Source organism: Mastigoproctus giganteus, chromosome 1 (assembly GCF_048544385.1).
Source record: "Mastigoproctus giganteus isolate SK-2022 chromosome 1, ASM4854438v1, whole genome shotgun sequence".
Taxonomy (NCBI): domain Eukaryota; kingdom Metazoa; phylum Arthropoda; class Arachnida; order Uropygi; family Thelyphonidae; genus Mastigoproctus; species Mastigoproctus giganteus.
In genome coordinates, this window is record NC_143575.1 from 74313193 (window position 1) to 74335311 (window position 22119).

Here is a 22119-nt window from a genome sequence, read left to right on the forward strand (position 1 = left end):
TAAAACTTAATGGGTGAATACTTAAATATATTTAGAGTAGCCCTCGTGGGTAGCAGAGTTGGTAGAATCGTCGTCCCACCCTCAACACCGCGTGGAAAAAACCAGAGTTCGAGTCCCGTCGATGGCGTGAGGAATTTTTATGGGCATTTTTAACAACGTGGCCGAGTTAGTCGTTCTCAGGCGAGGGTAAATTGATCCTCGCAGAAACTCGGGTTTTTCGTCCAGCAAACGGATAATCGACCACAGAACACGCAATTTGTAGATAGCATATATGGAGCAATATAGCCTTAGTCACTGACACTGTCGTATCCAGTAAGGGGGGGGGGGGGCATGATGACTAGATTTTTGAGCGTTTTTTTTTTTTTTTTTTGATAGACCTAGGAACATTTATATGCATGGTTAAGGGGGCATATGCTCCCTCTGCTCTCCCCCGAATACGCCCATGGTCACTGATGCTCCTAAAACCCTACTCCTTAAGCTAGTAAACTTTTGTACTCACGAGCGATCCGGACCAATCGCCCTAGTACTATGGTTACAAACGCCGTCCTTTCATACCGGGTTCTAGTTCGTTCTATGCGGAAGAAATGTTTATAGATACTTATTCGGTGTCGGGAAAGGTTGTACTATATATATATATATATATATATTTTTTTTTTCTTCATGATTTTTTTTTATCCCGAAAAAAGGTAAACCGACTATAGAATATGCGCAATTTGCAAACACTAGCATCTCGTATCCTTAGTTGCATTGGACATAACCAAAAACAGCAACTTACTAACAGACGTGAAGTTGACGAGGTGTGGTGCTACCGTCTGTACTGATCGCTCTAAGTGTAGGTGGTGGTATGCACCATATACGCTATAAGGACAGAATTCATGGGATATCTGGTTCCTGGGAAACTCGACGGTGTCACTCCTCTCGCTAGTGTACGAACCCACAGCTTGGCAGGTATATAGATTCACTGCATTCACGTAGACTGTAATTCGATATCAGTATGGATAAACGTCGTGAGTTAACCGACTTTGAAAGATGGATGATAGTGGATGCCCGACTCGTGGATCACTCTATCACGGAGGTGCTACAGAAATTGCACTGTCCCTGTTCGAAACTATCAGGAGTGTATTGGGAATACGCCATTTCTGAAATATATCTCATCGTGGACACCGCTGTGAGTGGAGAAAGGTGGTGGATGAACGTGGCCGTCGACATCTGTCTCGCATTGTTTCAGACAACCGGAGAGCGACAGTGGCACAAATCACCGCCGACTTCAACGAGAGAGAAATGTCTCCACCAAGGCCATCAGGCGATCATTAGCCACAATAGGTTATGGGAGCCGCCGACCCACCAGAGTCCCGTTGCTAACACAACTACACAAGGCTCTACACGAAAGTTTTTGTTACATTTTTTTTTTAAATTACATTTGTGCTAAAGATTTTAAAATTTCCAACATGAACCTTTCTGTAATCACCTGCTTTTTTTAATGGGGCAGTTATTTTCCGTTATCGCTTTTAGTCAGACAACATCACCGTTGTACTTCTAAAACGGAAATAAATTCCATTAAAAATAAAAAAAAAATGAACGTACGGAAACCAGCTTTGTTTTGCAGCGCAAACTGGCCAAATATGAAGCTCGCGAAGAAATAAATGTCTGATCAATCAATTGCATCGATATATGAACGAAAATCAGAGTGCAGCCAGTTATGTGCCCGAAATTTGGAGACATCGATTTTGGAAAGCAATGTTGTTGACGTTATAATAATAGTTTTAAGAGCATCAGCAACTAAGACCATATTGCTCCATGTATATTGTCTGTAAATTGCGTGTGTTCTGTGGTCGATTTTCTGTTTTGCTGGACGAAAAACCCGAGTTTCCGGGAGGGAAAAACCATGCTACCCTCGCCTGAGACTGACCAACTCAGCCACGTTGTGAACAAGAGTCATAAAATTCTTCACGTCATCGAATTCGGGTATTTTCCGGAAAGCAATGACTTAAGTAACAATACCCTTACTCTTATGCAAGAAAATTCCCAGAAAAATGCCTACAAAGTTCCAGATATCTTTAGGCTACTATAATAATACAGATACAAACCTCTGCTAGCAATTGAAAGTCCTCCCAAGTTAACACTCCGTCGGAATTGGCATCTGAAAAAAAGAAACTGCATTTAGTAGAATTACAAAAAATATATAAAAGTATTCTTACATAATTAATTTAATCAGTTTCAAAAGATAAATTCTTATAAGTTTTAATAGCAAAAAGAGCTGATACCGCTTTCTTTTTGAGTTGATCATCCATCCTTATAATAACAGATCGCTTACCCATTTCTTGTATCTTGAATAAAGATATAAATTTAGGCTAGGTCACATTGTCAAAAACACGCATCCATAATTCAGTTATGATGATGATAATGCAATACTGGAACGGAACAGTTGCTAATATCTGAACCCTCGTGGTAGTACAGTTGGAAGCACTGCCGTCCTCCCCACACCAGGTGGAAAAGACTTGAGTTCGAATTCCGTCGATGATATTCTTCTTCTTCACAATGTGGCTGAGTTAGTCGGTCTCGGGTAGCATGATTTTTTTCTGCCGGAACCTCAGAACACATGCAGTTTACAGACCATATACAGATAGCAACATGGCCTTAGTCGCTGATGCTCCTAAAACTCAACAACAGTTAGTATCTGGGATTTTTTTTTTTTTTCCAGTTAAATAATGAACTTCACAGATGCAGTAAGTCTATGTGGTTTTCTTCTTGGATGTGGGGAACACGACGCAAAAAGCAATATCGGATATATCTCATGTTTAGTCAAAACCTTTTAATAACACTTATAAATTATACGATAGAAATTTAATTACTCTAAAAGATAATACTTCAGAATGATTTAAGATTTTAGCCGATGTTTCCGCAGTCAATGAAATTCCTAACTTTAGATTTAAATTTATTTATTTCCTTTATTTGGATATACTTCTGTGTATCTATAATTGAATTTTACTGTCTCAAGTCGTGCCAGGTACCTGGAAGATTTACAAAGTTTTTTTCATTCCCAAAAGAGAATCCCCTACTAATGTCGTTGATTATCATCCTATCTTCCCCAGTATTGAAGATCGTAGAAAGAATCCTTCTAAAACCTTTGTCCAGATTCTCGAAAACTTCAACACAGTTCATTATAGTTTATAGTCAACAATTACTTGCTCACCGGAACTCATTGGAAAAATTCATTGCTGGGAACTTCAAAGCTTCTACAATGTAGCTTCAGTCTTCTATGTAGTTCGTGTTCCTTCCTTGTGTCAGGTTCTCCAACGGCATTTCGGGATGCGGAACTTTCTTTTGTTTGATTGAAACTGCCTATCAGTACGCACTTTGAGTTTTAGTAACGGTCCAAACTTAGATCTATATCTGATGTCGACAGGTATTCTACAGAGAAGTACATATACTGGCCCAAAAAACACGGACCTTTTCATTGAGACAGCTACAGGCAGAAGAAATGCAAATAGATGCAAAGAAAACTGACGACGGGGGTGATAACACTTTGCCTCGTTGAGTGTAAAGACTCAGTCTGTTCGAATAATTTGATGCCAGAATGAGGGAAAACGCGTGATCTGTCAGACTTTGAAAAAGGCCTTATTGTGGGTGAACATTTAGCAGGAGCCACAATTCAAAGAAACTAAATACATAACTGGTTTCTCAAAAGCATCCATCTCAAAGGTTTTTAATGACTCGAAAGTAAGCGGTCTCATCACCACATCTCAAAGGGGAAAGTTCCCGCAGAAAAACTATTTCAAGAGCGAAGCCGTCGTACTCTAAGGAAAACTATATGGAAAAATAGGACATTCAGTGTGCAGAAAATAACATCTGAATTTAACCAAGCCCAGAACTGCCCTATTTTAACCAATAATTGAAGAAATTGGATATTGGCGGAGCTTGCCTATTCAGAAACCTCTTGTTTCAAAGAAAAACAGAAAAATCCGCTTGCAGTGCCGAGAACGTGATTGGAACAATGAAAGAAAGTCATATGGTCAGGCGAATCACGATACACTTTGTTTGGCACTGGTGATAAGCGGAGAGCGTGGTGAAAACTTAATGAAGCGATGGACCCTGCTTGCTCTTCTTTCAACTTTTTCGCATCTGCGCGATATTTTGTTGGAAAATGTTTAGAATTAGACCAAAACGCAATGCCGGATTAAAGAAACTGGAGGCCCTGGGCTAGGAGACCTTGGGATGCCCAAAATTAATGGCATCTAATCATAAGAAACAAAACCTCGTTCTATTCTTTATCTGCTCAATGAAAGTAGAACATTGCTGAAATTTTAGCATTGATAAAAAGATTATTTCTCTTGGAGAAAGTTTGTCTAAGGCTTCGGGTGCTGTCCCATCATTGTTTTGTTTTTTTCGTACTCTCTGCCTTCTTTTGACAGTTTTGTACTCTACATCCGGTAGAATAAATTTTGCTTGCTGTTCAATTTCATCAAAATTAGCCCGAGTGTTTGATACGAACTGCAATAGTGAGCTGTAAATATTTGCACATGTTCTCAACGAAATTTGCGAACTTTGGAGTGCCTTGTTAGCTTTATGAAATTGATCTAGCAAATGTGTCCAGAGGTGAAGCATGAAATTGAATTAAAATTTTTCCATTTTCTGCAGAAGATTTTCAGCCTGTCGTCTAGTATCTCCTTTTTCTGTTTTATCACAGTAAATATGAGTAGTAGCTTTGGCGTGAGCCTCCCATCTTGTGTCTGATAAATGTTTAGGAACTTTTGACTCAGGAGGCAAGAAATTTTTTAGCACTGCCCATATTTTTGTAGAAGCTGATTAAAAACAATAAAGCTCATTTATTGTGCCAAAAAAATTCACTGCATCTAGGCACGCGGTTCGTGCCTGGTTCGTGCCAGTCAACAGCGGTTCGTCCAACTAGATTTAGGGAATGTCCAGCGCATGGAATAAACTTTGCAAACTTGTTCTTTTCCAGAATTTTTTGTTGAACGCCGTTATACTTTCTAGCCATATTGACTGCATTGTCATATGATTGTCATCTACATTTACTGAAATCTGACTCAAGTTCACTGAAGTAGTTCAGTATCAGCTCAGCCATACTTTCACCGGTATGATCTTTCAGTTAAAAAAAAAACTCAGAAAGCGTTCAATTGGTAATCCATCACTAGGAGAAACATATCTAACAATTACAGTAGGTTGATCAACATGGGAAGCATCAGGGGGTGAATCGACTGATAAACTAAAATAACCGGTTTGTTTGATGTCGCTCAGTATTGATTCTTGAACTTGATTAGCCATCAACTGGATAACCTCTTCACATATGGTTTTGGATAAGTACGGTGGCTGACCAGAGCATTTACCTCCATACTGACTTATGTGAGCACACAGGAAGGGATCAAATTTGGCAATTAATTCAAGCAATCCAAGAAAGTTACTATTGTTTGGCGAACCAAATGTTTCATCATCTCCCCTAAATGCCAAGCCACGTTCAGCCAAAAGAAAAATCACTGCAATAACTCGCTGAAGTACGTGCCTCCAGTAATCCTGCTGTGCTTTGATTTGCTCTTCGAGTTTTGATGTGAGCGTTTGACCACGCTTTCTTGTTAAGTATGTTAGCATAGAGTTCATATGATTTTTAGAGTTTCCGTGGGTTTGAACAAGATAAGCGTGATGCCAATCATCGAATCCAGTAGAAGCTGCAGACTTTTCCTTTTGTGGGAGAATACACTAGCCATTCTCGAGGATAGGTTTCTCTATTTACTTTGGTGGAATAGAATAAATTCTTTGAGAGAACCGGGCTTGGTTTTTGTATATTCGCTTCGAATTGGTAAAAGGTCCATCCCAGTGCTGACATTCCGATGGACCTTTCTCAATCCAGAATGATATTTCCTCGTTATTCAATGTAGTCCATAAACCTACGTAATTGTCTCTGAAATCACTAGTAGCATGAACATTTGGTACTTTTGTGTCTGCAGTGCTAGGGTTTTCGCTGAGATCATTTGCTTTGTTTTCCAAGTCTTTAAGACGGCAATGAGCTTGAACTTCTTCTTTTGGTGTAACTATCTCGTGGCATGTTCCTTCAGCGCCTTGTGTTAATTCTTTGACTGTAGGTCCTGTCACTTCATGTCACTATCTCCAGAAGTTTAGTAGTGGCAGTTACTGACAACAGTTCTCCTTGAAGTTCTTGGGAGGCTGCGTTCTCTATATAAACTGGTTGTTCTTCAGTCTGCTCAGTGTAGTCTACTTGATTTTCTTCTGTTTGTAAACACGATTGTTCTGTATCTGAGGGATTATGTAGGGCTGTTTCTGCCTGCTGTACAAAGCCATATGACGTGATTGGCTTTAAACCCTAGATAGTAAAATCAAGGATAAGTGCGTTCGACACTCCCATCAATGTTCTTGAATTTTGGATTTATGCTTACACATTATTTTGGCCTAGGTACGCCCCTGATTTTTATCGTTACAAATGAAATAAAATTAATGGTAAATTTTTAAAATTTTTTTTGGTAGGAGACCGAGGTTGGTTCCCCTAGATTATGAGGCCCTGGACTGCAGTCCGCTCAGCCCATATGTAAATCCGGCACTGACAAAACGCACTAAAACATTATTTTTTTGCGTTTTGGTCTAATTGCGTATTGCTTATAGAACTTTGGTTTAGATTCTATTATTTATAGAATCCGTACTGCGCTGCATACTTGCGTTATCCGAAACGAAGGCGTCCCGATTCGATACTTATTAAAGGTTCATATTTTTTGGCCAGTGTACATATTTTATCTGCCTTGTTGTTCTCTGTCACGCTAGTTCCGTTTTTAATAATGAACTCGTTCTAGCTTACGCAGATGATATGTACCTGGCACTTCAGCTGAATATTCGCATTATTCTGATTTTCTTGCATGTAATTCTAAGGTACAGCACATCACCTTCAACCTCTTAGATTATATAAACTATTTCGGCTTGTCCATAAATCCCAATATGTGGTTTTCAGCTGATCTTTGACGCCTGCGTTGATGAATCTATGGTGATTACTTTGCATAAAGCAAACTACGTGTAAGATTCACTACGGGTTGGTGCCATTGCACCAAGTTTTGTTCGTAGTGAACAAAACTTGGTATAGTAAACTGCCGAAGCTAATTGGCATCGTTTTAATTGTATCTCATATTGTGAATACCTTCACAGCGAGTTGCCCTGGTATTGCACTCCCTCGAATAAGTAATGCTTCACCAAAACCAAACTACAGTATTATATTGGGGTCAACCGGTAAGTTATTACATATACCCATGTGTATTGCGTCTGTAAATTGCGTGTGTTCTCTGGTAGATTTGCCAGTTTCGCTAAACGAAAAACCCCAGTTTCTGGGGAAAAACCTTGCTATCTACGCCTGAGGCCCACTAACTCAGCCACGGAGTGAAAAAAGCCCATAAAAGTACCTTGCGGCATCGACGGAATTCGAACCCAGGTATTTTCCACCTGGTGAAACCACTGTGCCACCCTCGCAGACAGTAACGCTTCACCAATGGAGAAGACTAATGTTACTTATTCGAGGTTGTACAATACTATGGCAACTCGTTGTGAAGGTATTCACAATATGAGATACAATTAAAACGATGGCAATTATCTATTTTGGCAGTTCACTACGAACAAAACATGATGCAATAGCACTAACCCGTTCACTAGTTGATGAAACTATATATTTCCGATGTGCAACTTCCCCATTCGAGCTCTGGAAAGTTCTCGGGTGTTATGCTTGATCCAAAGCTTAATTTTAAACAGCATTTTTTTGGTAATGAGGACGAAACATGAATTATGTTAGGCCAAACTTGATTTATTAACTTTTATTTTGTTTTAAACAGTGGCCAAAACCGGTTTTTTTTTTTTTTTTTTTTTTCATTCTTTTGTATTGAGTAAACAAAGTTTGTTACTTTGTACACTAATCTCATATTACGGAGGCATCATCGCCACAGGTTGCCTTGGTATTGCACTACTCTAAATAAAACGCACTGCTCCAGTGGAGGAGCATGTCGATGCTTTATTTAAAGTGTTTGCTTCTAGTACGACTCGAGTTTCTCCTTATTTGAAGTTAATGTGGTCGAACTCCAAGCCTCCGTTTAACTTCGAGTTGACTAAACATCATTTTGCAAATAAAGTAAAAATGATAGAAATGTTCAATGTTGATTAGGGTACTCTTTCTACTCTACATGTATATAATTCATAAACAATTGTAAAATAAAATTTACATTCGTTTTCGCAAGTGTAATCTCTCTGTTTTGTAACTGCACACATTTTCTGACTGACTGACTATTTATCCTTAGCTTGCTTACATGCTATATATATATCCTGTTTTTCATGCGTTTTAATTTAGATTATTCCTGTAGTGTACATACAGAACAATAAACTAAACAGAACTTGCCAGTTTATGTTTCGTTTGCATATTGAAAATTTACTACACATTAGTAGTGGCATGTGATGCAAGAAAGCAAGTGTATGAGCTTATGCAGCATCAGCCAAAAAACAAAACAAAAAAAAAAAAAAAAAAAATCACACCATTCCCTCCAAATGCCTGTCCAGTTCCTCCTTAAATTTATTTAACCTATCAATTTCCACAGACAAGTTCCATAACGACAGATGGAAATTTGTTCCAACAATTAACCCGCTGGCTAAAGGCAAATTTTCGCACATCTATTGTACATCTGTCTTTTCTTAATTTGAATTTATACCCCCTTTAGGTTCGTAATCTGAACAAGTGGAAGGATCCCATCAGAATTCAGCGTGCTCAATCCATTCAAGGCCTTATACACCTCAATCAGATCACCGCCGCGCAGGTGCCTAGCCTCCAGCTGCTGCAATTTGCAGAACTTAAGCCTCTCTTGGTAAGAGGATCCCTTCATTCCCCTCACCAATCTTGTTGCCCTTCTCTGTACACACTCAAGCAAATCTACATCCTTCCTAAAATGAGGCCTCCAGACCTGTACGCAGTACTCAAGGCGTGGCCTGACCATTGCCTTATACAGAGGGACAATCACCTCCTTTTCCCTGCTAGCAAAATTCCTATATATCATTGACAAAACCCCATGACCTGCCCTGGCAGCCTGTCTGCATTGCTCAGAAAACTTCATATCTGACTGCACAATTACTCCCAGGTCTTTTTAATTTTCTACCACCTTAAGTGTAGTACCACACAGTTGGTACGTTTTTCTCTGGGGTTACTTCTACCCATATGCAGTACTTTGCATTTGTCAAGGTTAAACTTCAGTTGCCACTTCTTAGCCCATCTGCCCAAATTATCTAGATCCTGTTGCAGTAGCACACTGCCATTACTGTCATTAACAACCCTGCCAACCTTTGTATCATCTGCAAACTTCGACACTAATCCTGATATACCTTCATCAGTATCATTGATAAATATACAAAACAACAGAGGACCCAACACCGAACCCTGTGGGACTCCACTAATAACATTAGTCCACGTAGAGCAACACCCATTAATTACCACCCTCTGTCTTCTCCCACTCAACCACCCTTTTATCCATTGTAGCAACTTACCCTTAATACCATTCTGCTCCAATTTGTACAATATTCTTCCATGCGCAACAGTGTCAAAAGCTTTCCTGAAATCCAAATATATGATATCAAAATTATTTTTTGCATCCAGTTCCTTTGTAACCACATTAATTAAATGTGGATTATTTGTAAAACAAATGTTTGAATCATATGTAATTCTTCAATGTAATTCGATGATTCAAACATTTGTTTTACAAATGTTTGAATCAAAAAATAAACTAGTTAAACATTTTCTGGGAGGAGCAAGGAACTATCCTCTCCAGGGCAGGGGTAGCTGCCGTAGGAGAACCTTGAAAGTTCAATACCCCAAAAACGGGGTATTGAAATTTCAAGAAACGCGAAGTGTAGTAGTCTGTAACCTCGTGTGTGTTCTACAATCGATTTTAGGTCTGTGAGGGGGAAACCGGAGTACCGGGAGAAAACCTCCCTCCACGGCCTGAGACAAGTTGCAAGCACGCTACAACTGTGCTACCGTGGCCGCACCAGTGGGTGTAAGTGAAGTTGTGCTTTACAGTTTCCCCGTGTTCGTGGAATCGTTGTAGGTAAGCGAATCTTGCGATGCTACAAGAAATTTAAAATTGCGAAACTCAAATATCATTAATTAAAATGTGTTAATTCTCTTTTAGTTTACGTAATTATAAAAATTTATAATAAACACTGAAAATGTCAAACTTCTTGAATACATGCTCGGAATCTTTTTGTCTAAGTGTAACGTTACAGCCACTGCTCTGCATGCGGAGTTATACAGTGTTGCCAAAGATATGGTTTTGTACGAATTACGTGCGATTATCAAATTTAGACAAACAGATCCCCTCCCATCCGTATTTATTTTCCTGTGATTTTTTTCCCCAAAGGTTAAATCCCCCCTTGACTGCTCAGAGATTTGCGACTGCTGAAAGAGTTATTCAGAACGGGACACAGGAACTATGAGCAGTTCCAAAAGAAGACTATCGGAATGTTTGCAGAAGCAGAAGTTAGTGTTAAGGAGACTCCTTGGTTATTATACGGTACGATTCTTCATTTCCCAAATATTAGTTCAGTCCCCGAAATTTTTGATCACACCTCGTATATACGCTATCATCAATGAGCTTGAACATATTAAAAGATGTGCATCACATTTTATAGACAATTGTTCGAATATTCGAACAGTGTCTATGAAATACCATTCGAATGGTTTCTGCTAGTATTCCGTTTGAATATAAACATAATACTTGTAGATCGTGTACTCTTCTCGCAGATCTCGCATACTTATTTGAATGTTAGCACATAACTTTTACTTGACCAGGGCTGTGTTATGACGGAAGGTTGGAAGTTACTGCATCCATACCAACCCTCCAGTGTCGGTAAAAGAAATAGTATCAGTGGAACTTTTTCATATAGTGAGGAGGGGACGCTTAAAAGTCTTGACACGGGCCCTATCCCGAAAAATCTCCCACTGGTAGTCATTTGATAGTGCTTCACGAGACGAGTGAGCTAGTTATGGACAGCCATTTCTCTCAAAATGAGACTATTCCTGAAGAACTGTTGCAGTACGTTCTGGAATTGAACGTTGCGCCGTCTTATTGAAACCATTGCTTTTTTAAAATTTGGGTTCCTAGAGCGACAGATTCGTTTTAGTTGATCGATAAATCTGAATCACAATAATGTTGCGTTAGCATATCTGGTTAACTATTAAGAGTACGTCCGTCCACGTACTAAATAATGGAAGGCCAAATGAACCTTAAGTGGAATGGCACACCATAAAGTTCATTTGCTCTGTAGTGGCCTTTCAGCAAGTTCATTTAGTCCCTGTAAGCATAGAAATGTATTGTTTATTAGTTAAATGTTCCTGATACACTACAAGTAACATTCATCAAAATAGAAAATGTTTTGAAAAAAAATTCTCAGTTTCTTACTGCATCTCTGTGATCCATTGAGTAATTCCCTCGTTTTATTTACTTATTCAGGAAGTGAATTTTACTTTCGTCCATATGCAGCGTTTAAACATTAGGAAGGTTTCCGTGTTGAAAAATAAGAAAAAAATGTAACGTAACAATAACTAATACTAAATAACAACAGATAGATAAATAAATTCAGGTCAGATCTGGAATAAAGATGCGAACAGCAAGAGAAGCTAGGAAAGCTACAATTGCAGACCAAAATTAAAAGACAAAATCCCGAAAGCTGGCATAAAGCACATGGTCACCTTCTTATTGAACCAGCTAAGGCTGCTGCGTCCTTGATGCTTATTCCACGCATGAAATGGCTACTTTCAGGAGTTAAACTAACTCTTACTTACATCTTGAATAAACTGAAAACAGACTATAGCATGTGTACGTAGGCTTTGATCGAGGCCATTTTCGAAGCTTATTTTCATAAGATAGCCTAACTGCCTTAATTCTTGCTCCATTTCCATATGAATGAAAAAATAAATGAACAACAAACACCTTTTCATTATCCTCTTATTCATTGATAACAAGGATACACAACGAAGCAACGGGCTTTTTTACAAAACGGCCCAACTTAGTTTAAGCGCAGGCGTACTTTGCTTTATTCTGGGTCACATTGCCTTACTTATTTAATTTTATAAATTTTACTTAAGCGTGCGGATATTAGCATAACTTGAAAATAGTACTTACCCCAGAATTTATGGAACATGTAAAGATGTTTATGTCTGAACGTTGACGCCATCCTAAATAAAACAAAAAAGAAAGAAAGAAAATAAATTGAACATTTTATGATCGAATGCATTCCTAATAATAGTAATAGCACACACACTTGGTTTTTTAATATTCAATGATCCCTCATTTCTATAATATACCGTAAAAGTTGCATTAAAATTTAAATAAAATAAATCAAAGGAGCAGTTTAAGTTAATAGTGGATAGAAGTTAATAAATTCAGGCAAAATGCATAAAAATGAAATAGCATTAATTTTTTGATGAATGAACATAAAAATTAAATAAACATGAAATTTTGAATGAAGGTGATTTTGAGAATTTCTAGTAGAGTTTATAATAGTGCATATGTAAATAAGACAGGACTGTAGACATTATTATTATTATTATTACTATTACTAGCCACATGGTGCAAGGAAGCCTGAGGCTTATACTGCACCAGCCAGAGAGAGAGAGAGAGAGAGAGAGAGAGAGAGAGAGAGAGAGAGAGAGAGAGAGAGAGAGAGAGAGAAAAGAGTCAGAAGTCAGCTCAGGACCCTGGGTATGCCAAGCCCATACTCACTAGATGTGAGCCCCTGGGGTTTATCAGGTATATGGAAGTGCAGCTCTTAAGATGAATTGAGAAAACGGCACTTTAAATCTGACATATTGTTGAGGAGGTGGGATGGACAGTGACTTCTGCCATATATATTACCAGAGCTGTGGTGACTTGAAAAAGAGCCCTAAGTGGTTTTAAAAGTAGCTCAAGAGTTGGGAATGTATCGAAAATAAAAAAAAATCGAGAATAAGATAAAGAAGGTTAAAATGAAACAATGAACACATATGTAAATGAATAAGTAATGAGGAAACTGCACAGATAATGCAATGGCCTTAATTCTCACAGCAGAATAAAATTGCCTTTGCCAAGAGTTGTCCTGGTATTGAATTACTTTCAAACAGATGACCTCTCGAGAAGGCCAGAGCCTGTTTCAGGACTAACTAGTCCCTTATTAGATAATAGGTGGTTTCTAGTACCAACATGCAGACAAAACAGTTTTAAAGTTGTTCGATGTAAACTGTCATGCGATATACGAAATCAGTCTTCAATATAATTAAAGCTGTTGAAAGTAGTGCAGTACCAGGAAAACTCGTTATAAAGGCAAGTTTTTTTTTTTTTTTTATGAAAACCTAAACACGAAAGGTATCAAAAACGTATAATACTTAGTATCATGCAAGAGTTGAAGGGGCTGCTGAAAACTTTACGCTGGAGACTATGGGTTTTACCATTTCAAGCCTCCAATAAGCAAAGTGGTGGTATTGCACTGGATATGAGTCATCTACCACCTATTGTTAGTAATAGTACTGGAAAGTATTAATATTATATTATAGTATTGTATTATTAGTGTTATTTTATATTAGTATTAGTAGTGGTTAGCATTTGTATTATTACTAGTATTACTGTGCATGGATTGAAGGAGATGGGGGAGGTATGCTTGAAACTAAACATGGGTTCACCACTTCAAGCCTCCAATAAGCAAAGTAGTAGTATTGCACCAGTTGATGAGAGTCATCTACCACCTCAGTTTAATGGTTGTTTCTCACTTTTTTTCTTTCTTTCTTTCTTTCAGAGTCAAGAACTCTGGGAGAAGTGATGTTATTGATGCGATTTTTGCAAATGTTTCCCCCTAGACTTTGCAACTATAGTTGGATCTGAAATTGGACATCCTTCAATGATCCTAGAGCATCCTTTATGCTCTAGGATCATTGATAGGGCATAGTGGATATTTCCCCTTCATTTTCTGAATCTTATCACAGACTACTTTTGAACCAGCAGCCTTGGTTATAGAGAAGGTAAAGCGGATCCACGGTTTCCATTGGTTCTGACGTCACATACAGTGTGGTTTGGCACGTGTACATTAGTGTCACTATTTTGACAGGTTGGCTGATCGGTTATTAAGAGTATTATGGCACATCTGCATCTAAGGCTGTAGTGCGCCAAGTCAAAAGGTATAAAATATAAGAATATTAAAATAACATATCTAATTAATATTAGATATATTATAAACTATATTATAATATTATAAATTATAATATTATAACTATCTATATTATAAACAAATATGACATAAAATAGTTATAACATAAAGTAAAAAAAAACATATGAAACAATAAAGCTCTCTAAATAAAACTATATAAATTTATCAGTTGTAAAAACTTGCTGTGAGAATTAAAACCATTGCATTGTCCATGCAGTTTAAATTCTGCTTGCTGAAAAAAAAAAAAAAAAAAAAACAGATGAAATTAAAAATAATTATTGTAAATGCTTACAGTTATAAATAAGTTCAGTTGTTTGTGCTTAATATTTAATGAAATGTGGTCCTCTACCTTCAACTGCGCAACCATCAGGGATATCCCATCCGGAAAAGTTTAAAAACCGGCATCTCTCAATCCCCGAGGACGCCGGATTTTAAAGAATGTATTATATATATATATAATAGTACTTTTTTTTTTTTTAATTCTGTACTTCTTTATGCAAAGTGTACTCCAAATAAAGTGAATTTAGCACTACAGTATTGTTATATTTTACCAGTATTTATTCTTAAATAGAATTGTGCAAGCAGTGAATATAGTGTCAGTACTAATACAAAAATGGAAAAATCTACTTTTTCTCATTAAATTAAATAACCCTCTTTCAACAAATGTAGATAGAAGATTATCGTTAAAAACCTTTGATGAAAAGCATTTAGGAATGGATGCCACCGTTGGCTATTTTCGACTAAGAAACGGATGGTAACTTTCCATCGTTGCGTATAGAGATATTTTCGGCGGGTATTTTCGACTCAAAATGAGGTTACTTATCAATGGATTTCTGTTTTTTTTTGTCAAGTGTTTTATTTATTGTTTTTAAAATAAATACACAAACAATTCGGTCCTCAACTTTGCAGCAAATTATTACTGTTTACAGCAGAGCAAGGATAGATTCAAAAATAAATTTTTAATTAACTCTCCTGGCACCTAGACAGGATTGCGAAAATTATTACAAAGCATTCGTTTCAAATGTCAAATTTTGACTTTTGTGAAGCATTGTGAAGTTCCCAATTGAATCTACTGACTTCATGCTGACAGCGTCTCAATGACTTTGGAAATTCAGTGGTGTCCAGCACAACAACACGCGAATATTTAAGTTTAGCTGCTGTTGAGAAAATGAATATTTACTCTCACGAATGGTCCTAGACATTTTGTCTTCTCTAGACTAAGGCCATCCACGAAAAATCCACTGTCGATTGAAAAGTGCTACTTGGAATACGTGTATTGTCGAGTCAGTCCTACTGTTCTTCTCACCGAGGCATGTTAATTATATAATCACCATATCCGTATTTATCAGCAGTTAAACTCCTTTTAGCCTATAACTAGTGTAACTCTATTCGCTCTAACTTTAATCATGACATAAACAAATACATATATCGAGTAAAGCCCTCATTGGTCAGTTACTCAAAACTACAGTGGTACTTTAACAACTGACTATGAGAGCTTACTTGACGATGTACATTTGTTTATGTTACCAGTAAAGTTGGAGAGAAGAGAAATTCGTTTTATCTTTCTTACGAAATAGAGTATAATAAGAAAGTTTCAACAACATCCTACCTCTACTATGTTATACTGTCTGAAAGGTGAATCCTATAATTTGTGCTCTTGTAAATAGCTTCACTGCATACTAAGCTTATAGGAGTTAATTTTTAATAATAATAATAAGCATTTAAACTGTATTTAGGGTTATTACAAAATAAGTACAATTTAAAAAAAAAATCTCATAGAAAAATAATAAAGAAATAAAATAAACAAAGACCAAACTGAAAAACTGTTTGTCTGTTTAGTCTTTTGGTGTTTTCTGTGGTGGTGTAACAGCAGGAGTAGAATCGCTGAAGAAGCGGAAGATAAATTATCCCCGACACATACGATATTTAAACTCTGTAATAGAGATTCTAAACGTTACGGTGAAGTGCATTTAGATAAAGATATCCTGTACAATATGACGTTCAAACGGTATCTTAAATCTTAAAATAAAAAAAATGTTCTTATTTAATTGAAAAAAAAATCAATTAATTTAATCAAATTAAATGAATTTTTTCATTTTCTGTGATTAATAGAAGCGAAAAGCAAATAACTAATTAACTGTTCTCCAATAAATTAATTCCTAATGATTAACTGATAATAATATATAAAAGTAACCTATGCTTCGCTGTATGTCTAATATTATAACAATCACATAATACTAATATTAGTTTATATACTTTTTTTTTTATGAAATGAACTTATACACTTCCGACTTAACCGTTAAAATCCTCGAGTCATTGTCAGCACTAGATCTGCAATTGTCGGTAAGAGACCGGGCACATCTGCTATCAATGAAGTGCACTGATGCACAGAGTTTCAGGGTCAATATTTAACTCGCCCAAAAGCTTTAGTGTGTTTTCATGGGAGAATCCCTGCAAACTGTTCAGTTGAGTTAGCTTGCTGCTCAGAGGTCCTACAGGCTTTCTGGATCCAGTATGTGATCCACTGGTCAATATCAGGAACACCCATCTCACAGCGGACCCAGAAGGCTTATGGGACCTCTGAGGAGCAAGCTAACTCAACTGACTGGTTGCAGAGATTCTTTGCTACGAACTGTCCCTTGTTTTCACTTATCACCACTTTTCTCCAAGATGTGATTTCTAAGTTAGCGTATAAGAAAGCTTAGAGGGGAACATGTATCCTGTGTGTTATCAGACACTCAGCCTAAAACACTGATGGATCCGATATCTCTCTATTACAGAAGATTTAGGAGAAGTCCGGTTGGCCTGCCTCCCTGAAATTCACTCATGCACACCTTCTCGATGGTACCTGTTATGTCACTTAGGTGGCAACGAACGTGTAGAGTGGTTCTCTTCAAGACGCCTGGTCAGCGTGAAGAGGAAAAGACCAAATCCTCCAGCATATGAGAGCACAACAATACAAATGGCCCTCAGTCCCCAGCAGCTTTCACTCTCCCTCTTACGGCAGAGAGAGGATCAGAGTGGAAGTAGAGGGTGCTAAGAATCTCTGGGTACGACCAGGCTGCCATGCACGGAAACTGAACTTGGCCTGTTATAACGTACAATCACTCATCGGTGAAGACAGAATATTAGAGCTGGAAAAGGAATTAGAAAATGTGAATTGGAATATCATCGGTTTGGCTGAAACAAGAAGAATAAATTAATCACTTATAAGTTTATCAAGTGGAAATCTGCTGTATACCAATGGAAACAGTGAAAGGAATGAAGGTGGAGTTGGGTTTCTGGTCCATAAAGATTTTAAAAACAACATTTTGGAATTCAAAAGTACATCACCAGGGGTATCAAGACTAATACTCAAGATTTCTAAGAGGTACAAGCTAAAGATTATAATGATTTATGCACCAACATCGAGCCGTGATGATGAAGAGGTTGAAGAAATGTACACCGAAATTGAGAGTCTTCTAGATGAACAGAAAACCCACTACACTATTATTATGGGGGACTTCAATGCTAAGGTTGGAAAAAGGCAAAACAGCGCAGAAAGAGGAACTATAGGAAATTTTGGAATTGGTGAAAGAAATAAAAGAGGTGAAAGACTTGTGGAATTTGCAGAATCTCAAGGACTGTCAGTAATGAACACTTTTTTCAAGAAAAGGGTGAACAGAAAGTGGACATGGAAGAGTTCAAATGGATTAACAACTAATGAAATCGACTTCATCCTCACTAACAGAAGATATATTGTGAATGATGTTACCGTCCTGAATAAGGTAAATGTTGGAAGTGATCACAGAATGGTAAGATGTACACTTGATATAGATGTAGGAAAGGAAAGGAAAAAACTGACTCGAGTAAATAATACAAAGGTCTTTGAGATAACAGAGGAGGAGAAAATGCAGTATGTACTGGAACTTAAGAACAAGTTTGAGCTTCTGCAGACTGCTCAGGACCAAGATATCGACGAGGAATATTACAACTTTCTGAAAGTGATAAAACCCAAGAAACCTATAGGGAAACAGAAATCCAAAGAAGAAAAAATTAGTCAAGAAACACTTGTCATGATGAACCAAAGACGACAAATGAAGAGCAAGAAAAACACTGACAGGGAGAAAATTGAGTATACTGAGTTATGCAAAGCCATTAGAAAGAGACTCAGAGAGGACATAAGAAGATTTAACACACGAAAAGTAGAAAAAGCATTAAGGGAAAACAAAGGATTTAAATCAGCAGCCATGAGCAGTAATACAGAAAGACAAATGATACTGAAACTGAAGAATAGCGATGATGTACTTATAAACAGCAGAGAAGGCATAATTCAAATAGCAGAAGACTACTATAGAGAATTATACAAGGAGCGAGGGAATGATACCAGCAGTGGGGAAGATGGATTGCAAAGTAGCAACACATACGACATACCCGATATTCTTCCTGATGAGGTAGAACATGCATTGAAGAAAATGAAGAATCGGAAAGCCCCGGGGGAAGATGAAGTTACTGTAGAGTGTTGTTAAAATTGAGAGGAAGAGACATAACACAAAAACTGGCAAGGCTCTTCACAAAGTGCATTAGAAAAGGTGTGACGCCTAAACAGTGGAATAATGCAATCATAGTTTTGCTGCATAAGAAAGGAGATAAATCAGAAATTGGAAATTATAGACCAATTAGCTTGTTATCCCACATCTACAAGTTGTTCACAAGGGTCATTACTAACAGATTAGAAAGAATACTTGATGAGAATCAACCGAAAGAGCAAGCTGGCTTTAGGACAGGATTCTCAACTATGGATCACCTTCGCGTAATATCACAGCTAATGGAGAAAGCAAATGAATATAAAACACCATTATGCCTGGCATTTGTGGATTATGAAAAGGCATTTGACTCCATACAGCATAAGGCAATGTTTCGGGCACTGGAAAGACAAGGCATAGATACCCCATATATTATGATTTTGAAGAAAATATATGAGAGTGCTACCTCCTTTATTAGACTAGACAAAGACAGTAGCAAATTTAAAATCGAGAAAGGAGTTCGACAAGGAGCAGGAAGTGATCACGGAGTTCTACGGTGGATGATGACGAGAGAGGAAGCAGAAGTAAAAGGCAAAGGAATGGGTTTTAATTTCAGAAAAGGAAATTACGATGCCTTAAGGTACTACATGGCCTCTATTAACTGGGTAGATATCGCGCAGAGAATGAATACAATTGAACTGTGGTACGCTTTTAAAATATTAATCACAGATGCCTTGAATGCGTATATACCATTAAAAAAATACTCCACGAGAAGGGTTCCAAGTTGGATGAATAGTGAAGTTGCCACATTACTTGAGCAGAAAAAGGTGGCATGGAAAAGTTACAGAGCAATAAAAGTACTGAAGCCTATAACAGCTACAAGGTGATGTGTAATAGAGCCACAGAAAAGGTTCGACAGGCAAAGGCAGTTTATGAGAAATCACTAGCAAACAGAGCAAAGAGGGGGGATAAAGAATTCTTCACATATATAAATGCCAAGAAGAGCAGGACAAACCAGATCGGACCTTTATGTAAGGGAAAGGGGATAGTAATAAATACACCAGCTGCCGTTGCAGATGAACTCAACAGTTATTTTGCATCGATATTTACAAATGAAAAGCCTTTTGTGGCAAAGGGAAATTGTGGGAGCGAAGTTAAAAAATATGTAATTAATGATATTGAAATTTCGCAAGATTATTTAATGAAAAAACTTTCGAGCCTACAGACCAGTAAGGCTCCTGGAGTTGATGGAATATACCCTATAATCTTAAGAGAGGCGGCAAGCGAGTGCATTGAACCATTGAGGCTAATTATGCGAGCATCATTAGACTCTGGGGAGATTCCCTTTGATTGGAAAAGTGCAAATGTATCTCCCATACATAAGGGTGGCTCTAAAAGTGAAGTTGGAAATTATCGACCTGTCAGTCTGACTTCAGTAGTAGGGAAAATCATGGAGGCAATGATCAAGGGTGGAATTCAGGATCATTTGGATCGAATTGAAATTCTCAAGGATACTCAGCATGGTTTCGTAAAGGGAAAATCATGTTTAACAAATCTGGTTCGCTATTTCGAAAGGGTCACTCACGAGCTGGATTTAGGGAATAATTTCGACATTGTTTATTTAGATTTCAGCAAAGCTTTTGACTCAGTCCCACATGAGCGGTTGCTTTATAAGCTGGAACAGGTTGGAATCACTGGGAAAATCCTTAGATGGATAGAAGGATGGCTTCAGGGCAGGAGGCAGAGGGTTGTGATAAATGGCTATTCCTCAGATTGGGTTGATGTAAGAAGTGGGGTTCCCCAAGGATCAGTATTAGGACCACTGTTGTTTTTAATTTTCATAAACGACATTGATGAAGGGATAGAGGGCGTGATGTCTAAATTTGCAGATGATGTTAAAATTGGTAGAGTAGTTAATGATCACTGTCAAGCTGAGCTTCTTCAGAGAGACCTAGATAGACTTCAGGAATGGTCAGAAAAATGGCAGCTGTGCTTTAATCCAACAAAGTGTAAGGTATTACACCTGGGAAACAGTAATCCCAAAATAACTTATTCACTTGGTGGAGTTCAACTAAAGCCAGTACTGGAGGAAAGGGACTTGGGTGTTACGATACGGTCAGACATGAAATTCTCTGAGCATTGTAAACAGGTTGCAAGGAAGGCCCATGGTGTCCTATCAATGATCTATCGAACTTTTGCAAGTAGAGATAGGGACGTGATAATCCCATTATATAAGGCTTATGTTAGACCACACTTGGAATACTGTGTTCAAGTATGGAGACCGCACCTGAAGAAAGACATCGAGCTTCTTGAAAGGGTGCAAAGAAGGGTAACTCGCCTGGTGAGATCGGCAAAAGGGCGTCCTTATGAAGAAAGACTTCGAATATGTGGGTTGCAGAGTTTGGAAACTAGACACCTTAGAGGAGATTTGATTGAGGTGTTTAAGGCTCTGAGAGGCATCAGTAAAATGAATGAGGACAAAATTTTCAAGATTACAAATGATGCTAGAACTAGGGGACATAAATTCAAGTTACGGGGGGAAATGTTTAGATTGGATTGCAGGAAGTTCTATTTTAGCCAGCGAGTTATAAATTACTGGAATAAGTTGCCTTCATGGGTGGTAGAGGCCGACAGTTTGGGGAAATTCAAAGGTTATCTGGATAGTACTTTCGGGTAAGGGAAGCACATAGGATGATAGGTTTAATTTCCTTTTTATTTATTTTTTATTTTATTAATTATTATTATTTAGTTATTTATTTATTTATTTATTTATTTTTTTGTTTTTATCATTGTTTTGTTCGGATTTATATATTTTTTTATTTTATTTTATTTTATTTATTTTTTTTTTTTTTGGCTGGTGCAGCATAAGCCATAGGCTTTCTTGCACCATGCGGCCGTTACTAATACTAATACTAATACTAAGGAGACACAATATCTCCGAAGCTGTTTACTGCTGCCCTTGAGGAAGCTTTCAGAAGATTAGACTGGTCGCAGAAAGGAGTCAATGTGAACCGAGAGTACCTAAACCATTTACGATTTGCAGATGACATTGTGATCATAAGCCAAGATCCCAAAGAATTAGAGGAAAATCTTAATCAGTTATGCACAGTTAGTAAGTATTTTGGACTAAAGATGAATATGGCTAAAACAAAAGTAATGATGAACAAGTATGCCACGGAAAGGGAAATAATGATTGAAGGAGCAGTAATTGAAAAGGTGTAGTCATATACTTATCTGGGACAAGTTATTAGCTGTAATAATATTAAATAGCTGGAAGTCAAGAGAAGAATAAATTTTGGATGGATATCATTCAGGAAATATAGTCACATACTGAAGAGCAATATCCCAGTTTCTCTGAAACGTAAAATAATGAATCAATGTATACTCCCCACCATGA

The 22119-nt window shown here is 37.5% G+C and overlaps 1 protein-coding gene across 1 annotated transcript in view; it reads right to left on the reverse strand.

Moving 5' to 3' along the window:
• The window catches only part of LOC150090889 (sarcoplasmic calcium-binding protein-like), a 49060-nt gene that overhangs the window by 18430 nt on the left and 8511 nt on the right, over positions 1-22119 (reverse strand). The window contains exons 2-3 of the mRNA XM_090373404.1: positions 12165-12217; positions 2088-2140 (exon numbers count right to left, since the gene is read on the reverse strand). Of these exons, the coding sequence (XP_090229530.1) occupies positions 2088-2140; positions 12165-12216 (105 nt within the window). The 5' untranslated portion in view covers position 12217. The remainder of the gene's footprint in view (positions 1-2087; positions 2141-12164; positions 12218-22119) is intronic.